Source organism: Hippopotamus amphibius, chromosome 13 (genome assembly GCF_030028045.1).
Source record: "Hippopotamus amphibius kiboko isolate mHipAmp2 chromosome 13, mHipAmp2.hap2, whole genome shotgun sequence".
Classification (NCBI taxonomy): domain Eukaryota; kingdom Metazoa; phylum Chordata; class Mammalia; order Artiodactyla; family Hippopotamidae; genus Hippopotamus; species Hippopotamus amphibius.
This window is the reverse complement of record NC_080198.1, coordinates 38,103,846-38,122,029: the sequence shown is the minus strand read 5'-3', so window position 1 is coordinate 38,122,029 and position 18,184 is coordinate 38,103,846. Positions and strand designations below refer to the sequence as shown.

Sequence of the window (18,184 nt, the reverse complement as noted above, 5' to 3'; positions counted from 1 at the left end):
CAATCATCAGGAAAGGATATTCTGTTTCTTATTTTATTCCTAACACTTTTTTTTTTAAACTATTTTGTTCCTGCCAAATTTGGTGAGCATGACACAGCCCAGGCACATCCCTGGAGCACGCAACATTTTTGGCTCTTTGGATGCCAATAGAGATACATGTAGCTACACAGGGGCAGATGTGGTGGGAGGTCTATTGGCCTAGGGCCCACCTAGGGGCTCCTCCCTCTATACAACTCTAGCTACAGTCTGAGGTTGGAAATGAAGCCATTTGCAGCACCTAATTGTCTTGACATTCAAGTATCAATTTAAATGTCACCTACAGAGAGGACTTTTCCTGACCTCTCCTCTTCTGAAGGGGCGCACCCTACTCACGGCCCATTCCCTTACCCTGTTTTAATTTCTCTCATATAGTTCCATCTGAAATGATATATTAAATCAGTATTTTTGTGTTTTTCCTACCTTGCACAGCGGAATATGAATTCAAGAAGCAAGAGTAGCATCTGCCTTGTCCCTACTGTATCCTCAGCATCCAGGAGAGTGTCTGGCACTAGCAGACACTTGGTAAATATTGAGGGCAGGGATTGCTTGTTTATCAAACAGCTCCTGGCAGCCTGTCCTGACAGCTGAGTCTCTCTAGTATCCCTTTGCAACTTCCCTTTTTTGTCTCAGACATTCCAAAGGACTTCTGATGATGGGTCTCCTATAAGATGCCCATTCTTCTCTCCCAGGCCAGCTCCCACCCAAAGTGCCCAGAAAACAACAGCCTTTTTGCCCTCAAAAAAGATACCCTTCCTACAAGAGCTGAGCAGTTTTGATATTTTTTTTCATGCCAGGCCTTAGGCCAAAACTCTTCATCAAATCAGGCATTTTCCAGCTGGACTAGCACAGAAAGTCCTTCCCCACGAGGGCTGGAATCCACTGTCAAGTAGACTTCCTGAGTAAAACTTTGTTCCCTCTATAAATATTTAGCTGGAACCTAAAATATTAATGCTCTCCCATGTACTCCAAAGAGAAAGCAAATTACCAGAGCACCAGATTGTCTCTGGATGACAGCCTTTTCAATAACTACCCTCGATCAGGTGCAGTGGCATCCCTGGTTTGCTTGCCTAGTTCACTGGCCTTCACTGCTATATCAAACGTCTTGTGCCTCAGTTGGTGGGGGGGGAGGATTGGCCTCTTTTGCAAATCCTTTTCATTAATTTATTTGATAATTAACAGCTCACAACTCCTCCAGTGGCAGGATGGTGTCGCTGCCCTATCGGCACATTCCTGGGTGCAAAAGTGAGGGGCCCAGGTCCCAGGGTTGTCTGTCTCCCTCCTCCTGGTCTCCTGACCCCCTTGGAGATCTCCCTGGGATTGGAAGTGCAGGGCCCAGGAGAATGCCAAGGAGCCAGGGCAGGTGGGCCTGGAGGTGGCTCCCCCATTCCCCTGGTGAGGGGAGCAGGATGCAGGGGGAGAGAACCCTCAGATTCAGAGATAAGACAGTAGGCTTGCGTGCCTGATTGTGCTGGCTGGAGCCACACAGAGACAGGTGTTTACTGACCATAAGTCACAAGTGCCCCCAGAGTTTACCTGGCAAGAATTCAGACTCTAGTCTAGATCCGTGTTGCTAGACAGCAATGCCCAGGAATGTGGAGAAAGTGCAATCTGGATGGGGCTGAGGGCAGGGTCACTGTTTCCAGCCTTTGGCCATCCTTGAATTGTGTTTTTTTTGTTGTTTTTTGGCCACACCGCGTGGCATGTGGGATCTTAGTTCCCCAGCCAGGGATCAAAGCCGCACCTCCTGCAGTGGAAGTGTGGAGTCCCAACCACTGGACAGCTGGAGAAGTCCCTTGAATTGTCCTTTTGAACGAATTGTTGCTCTACTCTCAGGCCTCAGCTGTGGCCTCTGCTCCTTGCAGGACCTTCACTCATCTCTCCTTTTTCCTGTCCCTTCGTCCCCTGCCTTTCCCTCTAGCCCCCAGCCTCTCCTAGCTTCTACAGACCAGCTCCTGCCTTAAATATTTTTATAAGGTCTACCAGTATGCAGACAGAGCTGGTTTCTAGTGACTTTGGCATCGACCTGACAGAATGCAGCCAGGGGACCTGGAAACCCCTCCTTATGGGAAGGGATGGGCCCAGCTTCTCACATGCCTTGTGCTGTAGCTTGAACTTGCAGTTGGTGACTAGCAGGTTCCAAAGCTCCTATTTATTCTTGAAGCTGCCTTGTTTCTATTTTGATTCTGTTAATCCAAATTGCAGTTTGGTGTTTCCACGGAAACAATTCAGTGATTGTTTGGCTTGCCAAGATGAACTGCGGGGGAGAGAACCAAATGACGTAAAACATTTTTAGTTTCTCAGATATCAATGTCTCCCTAAGAAGTCTTTGGTCCCAAGTTTTATTAAATGTTCTAGGCAAAAAAAAAAAAAAAAAAAAGTTCTAGGCTCCTGTTATTCCTCCAGCTAAATCTCTAGAGACCCACTTGCCAAACCCCTGCTCCATGCACATCTGCCTGCTGCCCTGAAACAGATGACAAAGGCAGGAAAGTGTCCTTTGGGCACCCTGGGGAGCCAGGGATGCAGAGACAAGAGTAGGTGTCACCAGGGAAATGGCCACTGCAGCTACTCTGGGATTGACCTGCCAGAGGTTCAGGGCTCACCTACTTTACTGAACAGTTGTGTTTCTACAGCGAGGAAAAGCTCCTCATTTAAGGACCCCAGGATGGATTAGCCCTTTGGTAAATCTGAATTTTCACATAAAGGCTTGGCTAAAAGAAAGGTATATTTGTCTATCTGGCCAGGGAGAACCTGAACCCTCCCTCCTACCCCACCCCTACCCCATGTTCGGCTCTCATTCCCAAGGGCCACAGTTTCTGCTGCAGGCAGAAAAAAACCCTCTCACTTCAGTCTTGTAGGGTGAGGGCTAGCTCCCCATTCCCAGCAGCCGCCCCCTCTGAAAAGTCTCTCCAGGGGAGTGAGACCTAAGTGTTGAGAAACAGCTGTGAGACCCAGAGCTTCCAGTCCTGAGGGTCCAGTACCCTCAGGGAAGGGTGAGCCCCTTGTCAGGATCCTGCTGAGCACCCCCTTGCAGGCCCTGGACCTGCCCCAGTTCCCGGAAACTGTGAAGGTCACCTCTGGGCAGGTACCTGGTGAGGGATGCCCATGGCTGATTTGCGGAGATGAGGGTTTAGAAAAACGCTAATTTCTTCTTTCTACAGAAGTGATACATGTCCGCCGCAGATAAACTTAAAAACACAGGCAAGAAAAAGACTAAAACTTTCCTTGTCCCCTCCATAACAACGTTTTGCATGTGTGCTCACACACACCTTTCACAAACTTGGGATCAACTGCAGCTAAAAAAATAAATAAGTACATCTTAAATTTTGGAATAAATTCAGATTTACAGGAAAGTTGCAAAGATAATAAGTTCAAACATATCCTTTACCCAGCTCCTCTTAAAGTTAACATCTTGCATAACTGTGCTGTATTTACCAAAACTAAGAAACATAAACATATTAATAACTAAACTTGAGCCTGCATTTAGATTTGATCCATTTTTCCATTAATGTCCTCTCTCTGTTCCAGGACGCAATCCAGGACACTGCACTGCATTTAGTCACTGTGTCTCCTCAGTGTCCGCTGCTCTGTGATAGATTTGGAGTCTTTCCTTGTTTATCATGACCTTGACAGTCTTGAGTACTGGCCAGGTATCCTGTAGAATATCCCTCTATCTGGGTTTATCTGATGGTTGTCTCACGATTAGACTGGGGTTGGGAGGTTTTGGTAGGATAACCATGGAAACAAGAAGCACCCTTCTCATAGCATCCTGTCAGGGGTGGGTAACGTGCACAGGACAGCACAGGCGATGGTGCTCACCTTTGTCGCTTGGTTAAGCGGTGTCTGCCAGGCTTCTCCATGCAATCTACTATCTTTCCCTTTCCCAGATCTATTCCTTGGAAGCAAGTCACTAAGTTCAGCTCACCTCAAGGGGTGGTGACGGGCAGGGGTTGGGGAAGAAGAGGTAAGATTCAGCCCCACCTTCTCTGTGGGAGAGTATCCACATCAAGGCTTATTATTTGGAACTCACTGTTGCGAGACCTGGTTTTTTGAATATCAAGTAGCCTGACAACTCTCCGTCCAGATGGCCCCTTTGCCCCGCCCCGAGTGGGGCAGGCAAGATGCTATGAGCGTTTCCTCTTATTTGCTCCTGTCCCTCCTGCTCAGGGAATAAGTGAACCCCAGTTCCATAGTCTATGATGTTTATTATCCGCTACAGGGAGTGAGCGTCAGGTGGTTTGGAAGGAGCCTCTGGTGAGCTCATCCTGCCCTCTACCCGGCAGCAGAGGCCCGTCCCATGAAGTGGCCAGAGGCTAGTTCTCAGGGTCAGACAAGTGCCCAGCCTGCTCAGCTGTGGAGTAGATCCTCTCTACCTGGCAGCCCAGAGGAATCCAGACCTGTGGTAAAGGGGTGCTGCCTGCTCTGCAGCCTGCCCTCTGCTGGGTCACTAGCCTAAAATATGGCCTGATGGAAGGTCCTCGGCCCCTGGGCCTTCCTCCCAAACTCCTTGCTTTAAGTTTTGGGTCTTACAAACAGCTCTGCCCCTGCCTCCTCACCCCTGTCCCTCCCTTCTGCCTAGGAGGTGGGCACTTCCCTGAGACTCAACTTCTGGGAGGCATCATACCTTGCCCAACAGTTTATTAGGCTTCCTGAAAGAACATCATGGTTTCGAGAGATCTGTCCAAATAGTTTCTGATAATGTTCTTTCTCTCAAGGGGGTGCTGGCTCCAGCCCAGGAAACCTAATAAGGGATGCCGCCAGCCCCTCTGACACAAGTAGGAGGCCTTTGCAGAGGCCTCTGAGCTGGGGAGGGGCAAGGATGGGGGGATTGAGGGTCTGGACATGATGAGGGTATGAGGCCCATGCAGGGCAAAGGCAGCCTTGTGGGCAGAGCATGCGAATGTGGCAAAGGGCGTGGGGCCAAGGTCCATCGTGATGCCAGTTCCTCCATGCAGACTGAGCTGGCCTGGGACAAGCTGGTCCCAGGGGGTACAGAAATCTCATGCTGGGTGTGGCCCCCGTACTTTTTCAGGGGTTCATGGGAAAGAACATGAAGAGACACAGAAGAGGCCCACCTGCCTTGGGTACTGAGTATATTAAACATCAATCAAAAAAACAAGCTGTCAAAAAAAAGGTGCAGAAAAAAAATTTCAAAGCAACGGAATTAAAAAAACAAACTGGGCTCTCAGCTCAAAAAGGGACACAACTGGAAGTCAAAAAGGTTGAGGTAATTCAGATTCTGCCAAGCCTGTGAGGAACGTGGCCTCCGATAACAGCTGTGACTGCCCTGCAGAGACGCCCTAACATCAGTCTCCTGCTGTAAAGAATCAAAGCTGAAGTCAACTGTCCTTACTCAATTTGGTATTTAAAAGAGGTCATCAAATTGTAATCCTCTTCCAAGTCCAGAACAGTCTCCACGATACTGTGGTCATCGAAAGCCTGCTTGAGGCCGCCAGGGTCTGCATCCGAGGCCTTCTGAGGGCTCTCGTCCACCAGCAGGGCCCAGGCTTCCTCTTTGAAGGGTGAATCTTCGCAGCGACCACACACACGGTTCAACTCGTTTTCAAATTCTAGTTTTCCAGCCAATTCTTCAATACTTCGGATGCCTGTATGGTCTTAAAAATAAAAACATTCAGCATTACAATCTCAGTGAGAGATTTCTTAAAAGACATTTCAGGCACAAGTTAAAAACCACAAAGTGGGCAGCCATCTCCCGAGACTGTACAAAGCCAGCATTCCTGCCCCAGGGCAGGGACGCTGCCACATTCTAACATGAGCTTGGTGCCCCCCTTTCTAGCTCAGGTATTTATTGAGCCCAACCATCTGCTGGTTTCCAAGGAGAGTTTAAGTGGGAGGATACAGAGATGCATGTGCTTGTTCTGGCTCTCAGGGAACTACTCCCTGACCTGCGGGCACAAGACACTGTGAGAAAAATGGGATCTTTTGGGTAATCAAAATGCTGCCTGCTGGGACTTCCCTGGCAGTCTAGTGGTTAAGACTCCGTGCTTCCAATGCAGAGGGGTCAGGTTCAATCCCTGGTCGGAGAGCTAAGATCTGACATGCTGTGTGGCGTGGCCAAAAAATGAAAAGAAGAAAAAAAATAAAAGAGGCTAAAAGTAAAATAGCTTAAAAACAATAGTCTACACACAGAATATAGAGATGTGTGTGTAGAAAAAGTGTCTACGACAGGATATACAGCACTGTGTTAATAGTGGCTGTCTTTGTGATGGATGGTGGAATTATAGGGGAGCTTTTGGCTTCTAACTTTTCTTCTAACTTTGTATTAACTGCCCCCGCCTCTGCTGGACTACTCCCCACTGTGCCCCTCCCTCCCATCTCTGCCTATGTCTTGTTTCCTTCACATCTAAGCTCATACAGCAACAGGGGCTGCTGTCCCTGGCCTCCAGGGATTCACTCTAACTGTACATTTATGAAATGACTTGATTGATGTGTGACTCCCCCAGGCTATCAGCTCCATGAAGGCGCTCTGCTCCATGAAGGCTCTCTGCTGTGAGCAAAACAAATCTACCAAACCAGTGGAAGAGAAATAAGAGTGCTTTTTCATAAGACACTGCTGCCTCAGAGGCCTGTGTGAAGAATCTGTCCTTCCAGGGAGAGGATGGACAAGCCCTCTGTACTCACCAATCATGTCAAGCAAATCCTTTGTGACCTCTTGGCTAGAACTGCTGAGTGGCATGTTTGACTCAACCTTCAAATCTTTCTCCATATCTTTCCTGCAGCCCCCAGGTGAAAAGAAAAAGGTGGGGGATTAGATTCTCTTTCAAGAAAACATTGGAGGGGAACTCAGTGTTAAAGACAAACACTGGTACTTTAAATTGTTATTTATGCTGTGATTAGAAGACAACTGGGAACCACAAAATCAGTGAAGTTGACTGAAAGCATAATGCCCATTTATGTCTGTGAACATGAGCACAAATATCTGTAGAACTGAAACAATTAAATGGCTTCTTCAGTCTTTTCCTAGAGAGCAGCCAAGATGGCAGGACCTTGAAGTTTCAGCCCATATGGTCCTCCTTGCTCCAAATCAAGGTGCCTAGGTCCAGGCAGTTTGCAGCTACCTGGGAGAAGAAAAGGCCTAGGGAAGATTTTACTCCAGGGAAAGCCTAAAAAGCTCCGGGGTGGGGAAGGGGAACAGCAGCAAGGATAAAGTCAGGAAGTAGGGCGCATCCATCCATCTGCCTCTCCCCAGTGTGGGAGAAAAAACCCTATGCTTCTGCAGCACAGAAAATAAGATGACTTTTAAAACCAGGTTAACATTCAGTACCCCTTTCGGTACTGCAGAGTGGTTTCCATGACTGGTTAGACACCCAAGACCCCTCACCCCTTCAAACCAAACACACACACACACACCTTCTGAAAAATGTCTAGAAACTTTCCAAATAAAGTCTTAGGGGGTCCAAGGTAGGGCAAAAGTTGTGTTATGGACTCAATTTAGGACTTTCAACAGTTTTGTCTGATATGAGATCCCCCTAATTGCAGCTATTAAACTATCAGATTGGAATCACCTTAGACTGTCTTTTCGCCAGTTCTCCCCATCTTCTGCTGCTCTCCAAAACTGTCTTTCAGGTGCCAAAATGGAGGAATGCATCAATATGTTTTCCTTGCTGGTCAGAGGTTTTCTTTTGGGGCACAGAGCATGTGGCTTTGCATTCACGGGGGCGTGGTTTGGCGCAAAGGCTGGGCTCCCGTTCTCAGGAGCACACGGGACAGGAGAAAAGGGAGCCGCAGAGGAGCAGGCTGCCAGCGGATGCCTCCTGCAGAGGAGCCGGTGCACGGGGAGGGGGAAGGAAAGAGGCACGGCGTCCAGCTCCAGCCTCTGCCGGCCTGAGCACTCCCGGGAACGACTGACTCCTTCAAAGGCCCGGTCAATGGCTGCAGTTAGCTCCTTTCTGCATCTTCTCAGTTTTTCAGACATCTCCCCTAGAAGCGACCATGTCTTTATTATATAATACACTGGAAATGACCAGAGCAATGTGAAAATAATATTACAGGTGAGGTGGTAAACCTCCCCCGAATGGGGTATTTGCTACAATTTGAGTTTGATCCCACGCCACAGGCCGGAGAGCAGGGAAACCCATACTCCAGACGCTTTTCTCCCCGTAGGGACGGGTGCGGCCCGCGGTTCTCCGGGAGGGAGCAGCCGGCGACGGAGCCGGAGCCCCGGCCCTCCTCCCCTCCTGCCCCGCGGCTCCAGGCCACCCACCCCTCACCCGGGCCCGCAGCCCCTCCGCTCTCAGGCTCCGGCCCGACCCACCCGGCACTCCGCGGCGGCCCCGAGCGGAGGCCCACGGCCGCGTCCTCACCGAGCGGCCGCTGAGACCGCACCCCCCGGCCCCAACGGTCGTCGCAGGCGCCCTCCCGTCACCGACTGACCGCGCGTGCCGGACGGACGGGCCCAACCCCCGCGGCTCAGGTTAAAGGTCAGGCAAGAAAAGCCCGGATGACCTCGTTCTTTGACCCCACACAGCCCGAGGGGAAGCAAGGGCCCCAGGCACGGGGCGGGGAACAGCGGCCTGCCGTGGGAGGGCGGCCCGGGCAGGGGTGGGGGGGCCAGACCGCTGAAGGGGCGGGGATCTCACTTCTGACTCAAAGTCAGCGGAGAACGGGAGCCCTTTCCAAGCCCACGAAGGTTCCCATTCCCAAGCCAGCATGGAGAGAAACCACTGACTGGACGGGACCCAGTACCCAGCAGTTTCATGTGCCGACTTCTAAGTGATATCTAATAGAAGGGCCACACGGGTATCCAGCTATCTCAATTCATCAAGGAGGCTGGGGGGCAGAACAGAACTGCTAGGTTCCCACAGGTGATGAGGGGCAGGAAACCCCAGCACTAAATATCTTCATTTCATTAGGGAGAAAATAGCTGGATATTCCAAGATGACTCAAAGGGAAACAAATGGGCTTCAATGGCTCATCTTTAAGGGTATTATAAACCCATCTCAGTGCACAGCAAGGGAGAAGGGGAGGACATCGTTTACTCGAGGCTTCATTTACTGTGGGCAGACTACTGGGGGACCAGTAATCATCACCAGAATCAGAAATCCAGGAACTCAGGGCAGCCCGTGGCAGGTCTTCATGGCCGCACCAAACTCAATTACAGTGTGTTCCCCTCCATTCTTTAGAATCCAGCAGATATACTCCATTGTGTGCCCCCCTCCCAAACCCTACTTTGCAGCTCCACAGGTTTTATAGAAATTTCTCACCACCTGTATAAAAAGAAAAATAATTCAGCCTCTTGACATAACCCTTCTGAGCAAACAGGGTCTTTTTTTTTTCTCTTCTGCTCATAGAAGAAGGAAATTTTCTCATCTGGTTTTTAGACGGAACACTAGCAGTCTTCAATGTCAAAGGTGTGTTCCTGGGGGATTGCACTGGTGCTGTGGTGTGGGGTCACTGAGGCAGCATCAGTTGGTGTCCATGCTGCAAGTCTCATCATCCGCCACGCCCTGCTGTGAGCTGCCTGGTCTCGTCCCTCCATCAGAGGATCCGGAAAAACTGAGTGAAGGCGTCTTATAAAACTCATCATCTCGACGCTGGTAAAACAGCACGTAAGCTGCTTTCGTCTAAAACACAAGAGGGGCAACATCCATTCACTGGTTGGAAAAATCACCCATCCCCTCCAGCTTTTCTCACCACTCAGGGATCCACCATCTTGCCCTGTGCATCCACACACTGAAGTGAGCCTTCTACCTGAGGCTGGCTCATGCTGACCCTCCCCAGGGAGCAGGGAAAGGCAGGGGCCCTGTGACAGACCCTGAGGAGAGCTGAGCATCTCACTTAGGAAGGATCCCAGAAGGAATGGCAGCCGACTTTTTCTCTATCACACTTAGCTCCCACTGTCCCAGCAGGATGACTAAATAACCAACTAGCCCAGGAGACTCTTCCCAGCTCTAATCCCTAAAGGTAAGAGTAGGAACCAGGTATTAGGGCCTACTCACCACTATCTGATCCTCAGAGGCCAGAGACACATTGCTATCATCAAAGTAATACCATTTCCTGTTCAGTTTGTTCTTCGCGTATGCAGTGTCTGCCAAAGCAACAAAGAGATTACTCTAGCCGGTCACCAAGAGAGCTAATCTGGCTAGCTCATTAGGCTGGCACTCAACAGCAACAAACCTCCAAAACATGAAACAAAACGGAGTCTGAAATTAAAAGTAATTTACAGCTTGTGTCCTAACAACCAAAAGATAATTCATCCTTTAAAAAAAAAAAATCTGTTCCTTCTCAAAAAGGCACTAAAAGGGTAAAAATGGAGCTGCCAGGCACCAAGACTTTAAACTGTAATTTTGGGAAACTAATCCGAAAAATAGAGGAATGCAGTGTCAATCTTCAGGATGGCTATGAGCAATAACCCAGAGTCTGGGCCTCATAAACGCAGCTGATACTTTAAGATTTAAACAAAGCAGTAGTTCTCAAAAACATGCCAAGTCAAACTCCTCCACTTCATCCACGCAGATGGTTGGCTACTACTGCCTCTCATTGCCTCTGGAGCCTGTGGGGTAATCCCAGTGAGGGACACATTGGGTGTCTGGGTTTGCAGAGCTAGGATGTGAACAAGAAAACTTAAATATATCTGCTTTAGAAACTGTGAGTCAAGAACCTGTGGCTGGGTAACAATCCCTCACACCGGTCCAAGAATTTCCCAAGGCCAACACTTCCGGTTTTGATTTTACACTATTTCCAAGCAGGATGTGTTTACAACAGCAGTCCCAGTAGCAATGCCCAATTCCTGCTCCACCCAGATTCTCAGAAACGACAGAATCTGATGGAGTTCTGGTTTCTAGTCTCAACCTGCTGTGTGGCTTTGGCAAGCTGTTTAACCATTACTCATTGCAGTGCCTACTGCACCAAGTGGTGGTGAAGGACATGGGACAAAGTGACAGAGAAGGTGCCCACTGTCCATGCTTGGCATAACAGCAGCATTGGGGGCTCTCAATCTTGGCGTTCCAACTATGGACCCGATGTGGGCCTGCACACAACCAGCCTAACCTGGATGAGGAAACTGAAAGCATACAGATGTTAGTAACCTGCCCAAGCAGTATGTTTACATGCTAAAATACCACTCCTGGGCATATACCCAGAGAACACCATCATTCAAAAAGACACATGCACTCCAATGTTCATTGCAGCACTATTTACAATAGCCAGGACATGGAAGCAACCTAAATGTCCATCAACAGATGAATGGATAAAGAAGATGTGGTACATACATACAATGGAATATTACTCAGCTGTAAAAAGCAATGAAACTGGGACATTTGTAGAGACATGGATGGACCTAGTGTCATACAGAGTGAAGTGAGTCAGAAAGAGAAAAACAAATATTGTATATTAACACATATATGTGGACTACAGAAAAAATGGCACAAATCAACCGGTTTGCAAGGCAGAAATAGAGACATAGATGTAGAGAACAAACATGGACACCAAGTGGGGAAAGAGGGGAGGGTTGGGGGGGAACGAATTGGGAGACTGGGATACCAAATTGTACACTCTAAATATATGCAGTTTATTGTAAAAAATAAAAAAATAAAAAGTTAATAAAAAAAAAAATGAATACATGTGTCCAGAATGAATGAATACAGATATCAAAATTAATTTTGGGAGAAAAAAGTTAGAGCAGAGTAAGTGCTGCAGGATATGATATGATCAGAGATTGCTAATAGCCACTCCAGTAGAGCCCCAATTTTCAAATAGGCACGATTTTTATTTCTCATCCTCTCGTACAGCTAGATTGTAACCCTGTGACCAAGTAACGGCCAATGAGATGTATGTAGAGGAGTTGAGGGGGACTTCTGGGAGGTCTGCTTAAGAGGGAAGGTCATGCCCTTTTTTCCCCTTCTTCTGATGGCCTGGGATGGAGACCTGAGGGCTGGAGACTGAGCAGCCATCCAAACGCAGAAGGTGATATGGTAAGAATGGAGAGGTAGGAGAACAGACTGCTGGGCCAACAGAAAAAGCTTACCAGTATAGGAGAGAAGACTGGGGTTTAGGGCAGTTCCATTATCCACTGTGAATGTAAATGGAACTGACACCTCCCATGGTGTCATCTCTTGGGGTCCTGACATTGGGTGCAGTGGCAGTTGGCATGGTGCAGATGCAACAGAAGAGATATGAGGAAACCCAGCTCCTCACTTCAACATCACTAACACCTCTCCGTAAACAAGTAACAAAATACACGAGTAGAAGTATAAAAGTAAAAGTAAACCTACACATTATAGAAATTTTGGAAAATAAAGTAGAACAAAGAAAAAATAGTAAAAGTAACATTCTGGTCTCTTTCCTTCTAGGCTTTCCCCCCTCCTACCGTAGTTTCTTTTGTCTTTTGTTTCAATGTAGTTGTGATACTACTTTCTGTAATGATGCAATTTTGTGTAGCTGTTTTCACTTAACATTTCATGGGCATTTCCCCATGTTATTATTAATTTTATTTTTCAGTGGCTGTGTACTCTTCCATCAAACAGACAGACAGTAGTGCCAAATGTGGATCACCAATGCTTTTATTAATTTTCCACTGTTATAAACAGCTGAATATCTCTGCACATGAAGCTTTTCCCCAAAGGCAAGTAATTCCCTTAGGACAGATTTCCCAGAGGTGGATTATCGGATTAAAGAATACGAACCACCACCCTATCAAAACAATTGAGGGGCAGCAATATGGAAAGAGCCTGCAACCTGAGGCCGGCGGAGCTGTGTAAGTTAAGTGCTTAGGGCGATGCCTGGCACACAGGGAGAGGCTGGTGAAAGAAGAATGGCCATGGGCATTTCAACACCTCAGAAGGAAGCAGATGCCAATACTTACAGTGGCCAACCCCCATGGCTCCATAATGATTGGACACGGCAATGAGGTCGTACACATAAGGCCTTGCTGATGGGTCACAGACAAACTCGGACATGTTCAGAGCTCTGAGCACAGAAAACAAAAATAACCCTTCAACACACTAAACTCAGAGAAAGAAGTCGGAGCAACCCAGCAACCCCTTTCATGCAACAGACTAGAACACAGGGAGGCCCTCAGAAACTAACTGCAGAAGGAACAAATGAACAGTCCAGACAGGAGTGGCCCTAGAGTCTTGTTATGACCACTGACGTGTTCAGACTAGAAAAGAGAAGCCTCCTGGGTAACTCCAACGCCAGACCAAATGGCAAGGAAAGGCTCTGGGCACAGACACGAGGGCTGCAGCAACTTTGTAAAAATGTCTGTTACTGTCAGAATTATAATTAGTGCCATAAAAATTTAAGCTAAATACCAAAATAGGCCCCCAAAAGCTTTTTTTCATAATGTTTTATTTTAAAAATTTCAAACATACAGAAAAAAAGAATTTTACCACAAATACCTATATACCCACCACCTAGGTGCTGCCACTGACATGTCTATACTTCATGTATCTATCTACCGGTATACCACCCCCCAAAAAGCATTTTTAAATCTGCACATTGTGGGGGGACTCCCTCCTTGCTGGCTGACCTTCCTGTGTCGCTTACACTCTGTACCCTGGGAGCTGAGAGGACTCGAGTAGACAGCCAGTCCCAGGCCCTGCTCTAGGGACAGGACTGTGGTGGCTCTGTACCCCCAAGTGCAGCCCCCAATAATCCAATTCTCCTCAGCAGATTACTCTCTGTTCCTTGTGCCCCTGCATTAACAATGTGCAGCACGTCCTTCTGCTGTCCTACTGAGCCTGGGCTCCCTGGGACAATGACAGACGGGAAGACCAGTTCAGTTAGGTCACATAAGGGACTCGAGAGAGGAAGCGCTTCTACTGGAGAGTCTTTTCCCCACAGACAGGGAGGGCAAGTAAGCCAAAGTCTAACTTCCTGGAGCCCAACACCACACACATCTTGATGCAGAAAAGTCTTTGGTGGCAAAACACTCTGCCAATCAGTGCCCAGACTGTCTGCCTGTTTTTTTAATTTTCCCCAAAATAACAATGCAGCCCAAGGACCCACCTGACTGGGAATTCCACAACTGTATCAAGTTTATCCCTCCAGTATCTATTGTAGGAGAAACGTTTGAGATGGACCACCAGGATCTTCGGCAAGGACCACAGGTCAAACTTCTTTGTGGCCTGTTGATGCTTTTTACAGTTGGGACAGTACCTGAAAAGAAAAGAGAAACCTCCACTTAGTGGGAAGGCAGGGAGCCAGGGATGCCTGGGCACTCAAGCACGGAGGCAATCCCATAACATCCTTTCTTGCACTCAGCATGACTGCTTCAGGGCAGGGAGGTCTCTAAGCCACCTTCCGAAAGAGGGTGATGGCTTTCCTCATCTGGAAAACACAATTCACACAGAAAAACCTGTGTTGTAGGGTCAGCTATGTAAAAAAGCGACACGTCCAAATGCAAAGAGTTTTTATGTACACAGGTGGCCCCATCAGATCTCAGAGTCCCAGGGTGCCTGGGTGCCCCTGCCCAGAGGAGGGAGCTGCATACCAGGGGTCATGCTCCCCAAGGGTCTCCATGGTAGTGAAGAGCTCGATGCAGTCTCTCAGGGCCACTGCTGTCTTCTTTTTCTTCTGAGGCTGCAACATGCTAACGTGCTTCTCGTAGGTCTGTGAGGAACAAAGTGGTGAGGTCTGCTAGGGAAACCAAATCTTAACCTGGCTGAGCCAACAACCTCACGAGCTCTCACACCTGGAATATAATGTACTTTCTGGAGCCTCTGAACATGTAATGACAAAATCTTTACGTGCTTTTCATTCTTAATCTAAAACATAACTTGTTAAACTGCTGTGGAACTGGTAAGAGAGATCCCACCGGAGCAGAAACCAGCACGTACCCCTGACCAAGAATCCTGAGTGACCTACCTCAGATTCCTGCTCATCGTAATAATGGCTCCGGGTCTCACTGTCCCAGTCGACGGCTAGTGTGGATCGAGCTGCAGAGGAGGACCAAAATGTCACTCATTACCAAAGGGCCAGCGATAGCGGAGGCTCCTCAGGTGACAGGAGTGAGAAGGACCACACTCAGCCTGCACCATCAACAGCTGCTGAGCCACCAGCCACTACCAAGAGCGACGCTCTGCGTTGAGCCAGCCAACTCTGAATCCCTGGGCCCGCAAATCCTTTGGCAAAGATTTCCTCAATGCTACAGATACACTCTAAAGGCACTAACTATATAGAATTCCGCAAGGGCATAGGTCAAGATAGAGTAACAGTGGCCAGATCTCTCCTCTCACCTTAAACCACAAGAAAACCTGACAAAATAGATGAAATGACCGTTTTCAGACACTGAATATTAGACAGAGCAAGAGTGAGATCCCTGAAAGAAGGCAAAAAATAAGGTGATGCCTACATGGTCCCAGCTTATTGTCTGGACGCATCTTCCAGTGGGGGAGGTGAGGAGACAGGAAGACTGAGTTGAGGAGTCAAAGACCAGAGTTCCCAAGAAGGGGGCTAGAATTTGCAAGGCATTACACTACAGAGAAGAAGCTGCACGGAGAGAATGGCACTGCAGAAAGACAGATATAGAGATCCAAAATTATCTCAATAAAGCTATTTAAAAAACTCTTTTTAAGGTTTTTTTTTTAAGGGAAGAAAGCAAGCTAGCTAGCTAGAGGACACCTAGCAAATCTCTTCTCCAATGAAGGTGGCTAAAAGACACAAGAGATGCTTTTGCAGCTTCCCTCCCGACCCAGGGTAGGCATCTTCACTGTCCATGTGTGCTTTTCACACACAACACACATCCCGTGCGGATGCTCCTTCCCGTCTGTATAGCAGTCCCCATGACAGGCTCCAGGTAACAGCCTGTGAAATCCATGATCATCTTATAGCTGGGTCACGTTTCAAGAGTATTCTCATGGAACAAAAGAAATATGCATTTATCATAAGTTTGGGGAAATGCTGCCACCTAGGAGGGCCACAAGTATCAACCGGGAGCAGAAGTCCCTAAGCGGGTGGGAGTGGAAGGAGAGCTCGCTTTCCTCTGAAGTCATCAAAGACCAAAAAGAAAAGCCTGACAAGAAGGCCAAGGGAAAGGGCGGAGGGGTGTCATGTCTCTGAAACAGTCTTTAGGGAGCGTCACACCAAGGATCACGTAAGTGTCTGTTCCTGGAGCCACACTATGAGACTCTGAAAGCCCGGTGCAGTGAGTTCTGAGTGCAAGGATTTTTCAGTAGATCCTGAGTCCCCAAAAGCCCAGTTTGAAAGGTCAGAGAAAGTGCTTACAGTTGAGTTTAAGCAGTTTCCCATCAGTTGCAAGGGAATTGATGTCGGCGGTGCCATAGGCGTTCACAAGGCTGAAGGTAAAAAGCCTTTTCGGGCAGGGCCGGCCTTTGATCTTCTTTTGGGTGACCTCACCATGGTCATTTCCCAGCTCATCCTCCCCACTGCCCTCTGTTTCTGAGAGCTGCTCTCTGCCTTCTTCCTGATGCTCCATTTCTTCTTCCTCCTCTCCTAGCACACAAATGAAAAATAACATGTAAGTTGCCACCATTTCAATGTTGACATTTTTATTTCATACCTAACTGTGGTGCTTCCTTCCAGATTCTGTCCTGTGTATGTGAAACTATATCCACCACTTTGCATTTACAAGGCACTTAAATTCATGTGACCCTCCCCAAAACCTGGTAAGCAGGGAAATGGGCACTGCTATTCCACGATGAGGACGCAGAGGCCCAGAGAGGTTCAAGGAATCAGGTGAAGGTACGAAAGGGAGTCAGCAGTCCTGCCAGTCCTAAATTTGGGGCCCTCACCACTTGGTACTTTACTGGGATTCACCTCACACAGTCTCTTTCAACTTGATCATTAGGCCCACAGAGACAAAAGGACCAAAATTAAACACATACTCAATACTCAAAAAGACTGGTTGGTAGGAAACAATTTAAAAATAAAATTTTAAATACAATAATGAACACGAATACTAAGTGAAAGTCTTCAGTTCCTCCACAAGAAACACGCTGACTGTGCTTTCAACAAGCATTTACTGAATGTCTCTCAGGCGCAGGTGCCATGATGGGTTCCCACAGCACACGGGAGCCTCCCCCTGCTTTTTACTCTTTATTCATTTGAGATTGCTGAGTTTCAAGAGTTTGAAGAGGGAAAATTCCCTGGCGGTCCAGTGGTTAGGACTCAGCACTTTCACTGCCATGGACCCAGGTTCAATCCCTGGTCGGGGACTAAGATCCCGCAAATCACACGGCCAAAAAAGTAGTTTTAGGAAGCATTCTAGAGACACATGCTGATGAGTAAACTTCCCAGGTGTTTCCAAAGAACTGGCTGGTAAATGTGGCTGTGATAAAAAAAAAAAAATCCATGATCATATTCATCATATTTTTTGCTGCTGGGCAGCCAAAGGGGAAAGTTAAAGTATCAGATAAGTAATTTCAACAAAGATGGAGGGACTTCCCTGGTGGCGCAGTGGTTAAGACTCTGTGCTCCCAAGGCAGGGGGCCTGGTCAGGGAACCAGATCCCACATGCATGCTGCAACTAAGAGCTCGCATGCCACAACTAAGGAGACCGCCTGTCACAACTAAGACCCAGCACAACCAAATTAATAAAACAAACAAAAAACAAAAAACAAAGATGGGGACAACTCCAAAAGGTGATGTAAAAGTAACAGGGAAAGGGAATTTCCTGGCGGTCCAGTGGTTAGGAATTGGTGCTTCCACTGCTGGGGGCCCAGGTTCAATCACTGGTCAGCAAACTAAGATCGCATGAGCCACATGGCACAGCCGGCGGGGGAGGGGGGGAACTTGGTGAAGCAAAGAGTCAAATTATGAAGCTTATATATTTGGGGAAATAGCAGTAGAAATGGAAACCGAGGAAAGGAAGACATATACTCTACATAAGAATCCTCCTTCAAAGACAGTGCGTCTTGGGAGTGTTCATGGGGAAGGACAAGTCGGGCCCAGGACAGCACAGCAGTTGCCTGTCAGGCCACAGGAACATCACAGCCACGGGTGAGGGTGTGACAGGAGTCCTCGGGAGCAGCACCCTGAAACTGCCAGTGTGCATGAGACGGCCAGCCTCAGCTCTCACAGAGGTTCCTTTCCCAACTAGCTTACTTCACTCCTGAAGCAGCGGCACTGCCCCTTTCACACCCAGGTAAGCCTGCCCTGGCAAGTGAAACACTGCCCTGCCCAAGACACTGAGAGAATCAGCAGGAGACAGCAACCTCGGGCCTAACAA

General features: G+C 48.1%; 2 protein-coding genes across 3 annotated transcripts in view; both read right to left on the bottom strand.

Moving 5' to 3' along the window:
- Positions 1–3,268: 3,268 nt before the first annotated feature.
- C13H3orf62 (chromosome 13 C3orf62 homolog) lies at positions 3,269–8,872 on the bottom strand. Its single transcript, XM_057705046.1, has 3 exons — positions 7,563–8,872; positions 6,679–6,770; positions 3,269–5,651 (listed from the first exon to the last, which is right to left on the bottom strand). Exons 1-3 carry the CDS (start codon positions 7,970–7,972, stop codon positions 5,386–5,388), a joined length of 768 nt encoding a protein of 255 aa, XP_057561029.1. The 5' UTR covers positions 7,973–8,872; the 3' UTR covers positions 3,269–5,385.
- A 432-nt stretch (positions 8,873–9,304) lies between these two features.
- USP4 (ubiquitin specific peptidase 4) overlaps positions 9,305–18,184 on the bottom strand; it is a 37,998-nt gene continuing 29,118 nt past the window's right edge. For both annotated transcript variants that reach the window (XM_057705044.1, XM_057705045.1), the window contains 7 exons: positions 16,222–16,449; positions 14,863–14,933; positions 14,489–14,607; positions 14,005–14,154; positions 12,860–12,963; positions 9,996–10,084; positions 9,305–9,620 (listed from right to left, as the gene is read on the bottom strand). In XM_057705044.1, coding sequence (XP_057561027.1) covers positions 9,462–9,620; positions 9,996–10,084; positions 12,860–12,963; positions 14,005–14,154; positions 14,489–14,607; positions 14,863–14,933; positions 16,222–16,449 — 920 coding nt within the window. In that variant the 3' untranslated portion in view covers positions 9,305–9,461. The remainder of the gene's footprint in view (positions 9,621–9,995; positions 10,085–12,859; positions 12,964–14,004; positions 14,155–14,488; positions 14,608–14,862; positions 14,934–16,221; positions 16,450–18,184) is intronic.

Coding starts and splice junctions, on each gene's coding strand:
- C13H3orf62 (XM_057705046.1), bottom strand. CDS start 7,972: ATGTCTGAAAAACTGAGAAGATGCAGAAAGGAGCTAACTGCAGCCATT. Junction 6,771..7,562: donor TGGCGAAAAGACAGTCTAAG/GTGATTCCAATC, acceptor TGGGGGCTGCAG/GAAAGATATGGAGAAAGATT. Junction 5,652..6,678: donor GGATTTGCTTGACATGATTG/GTGAGTACAGAG, acceptor TTTATTTTTAAG/ACCATACAGGCATCCGAAGT.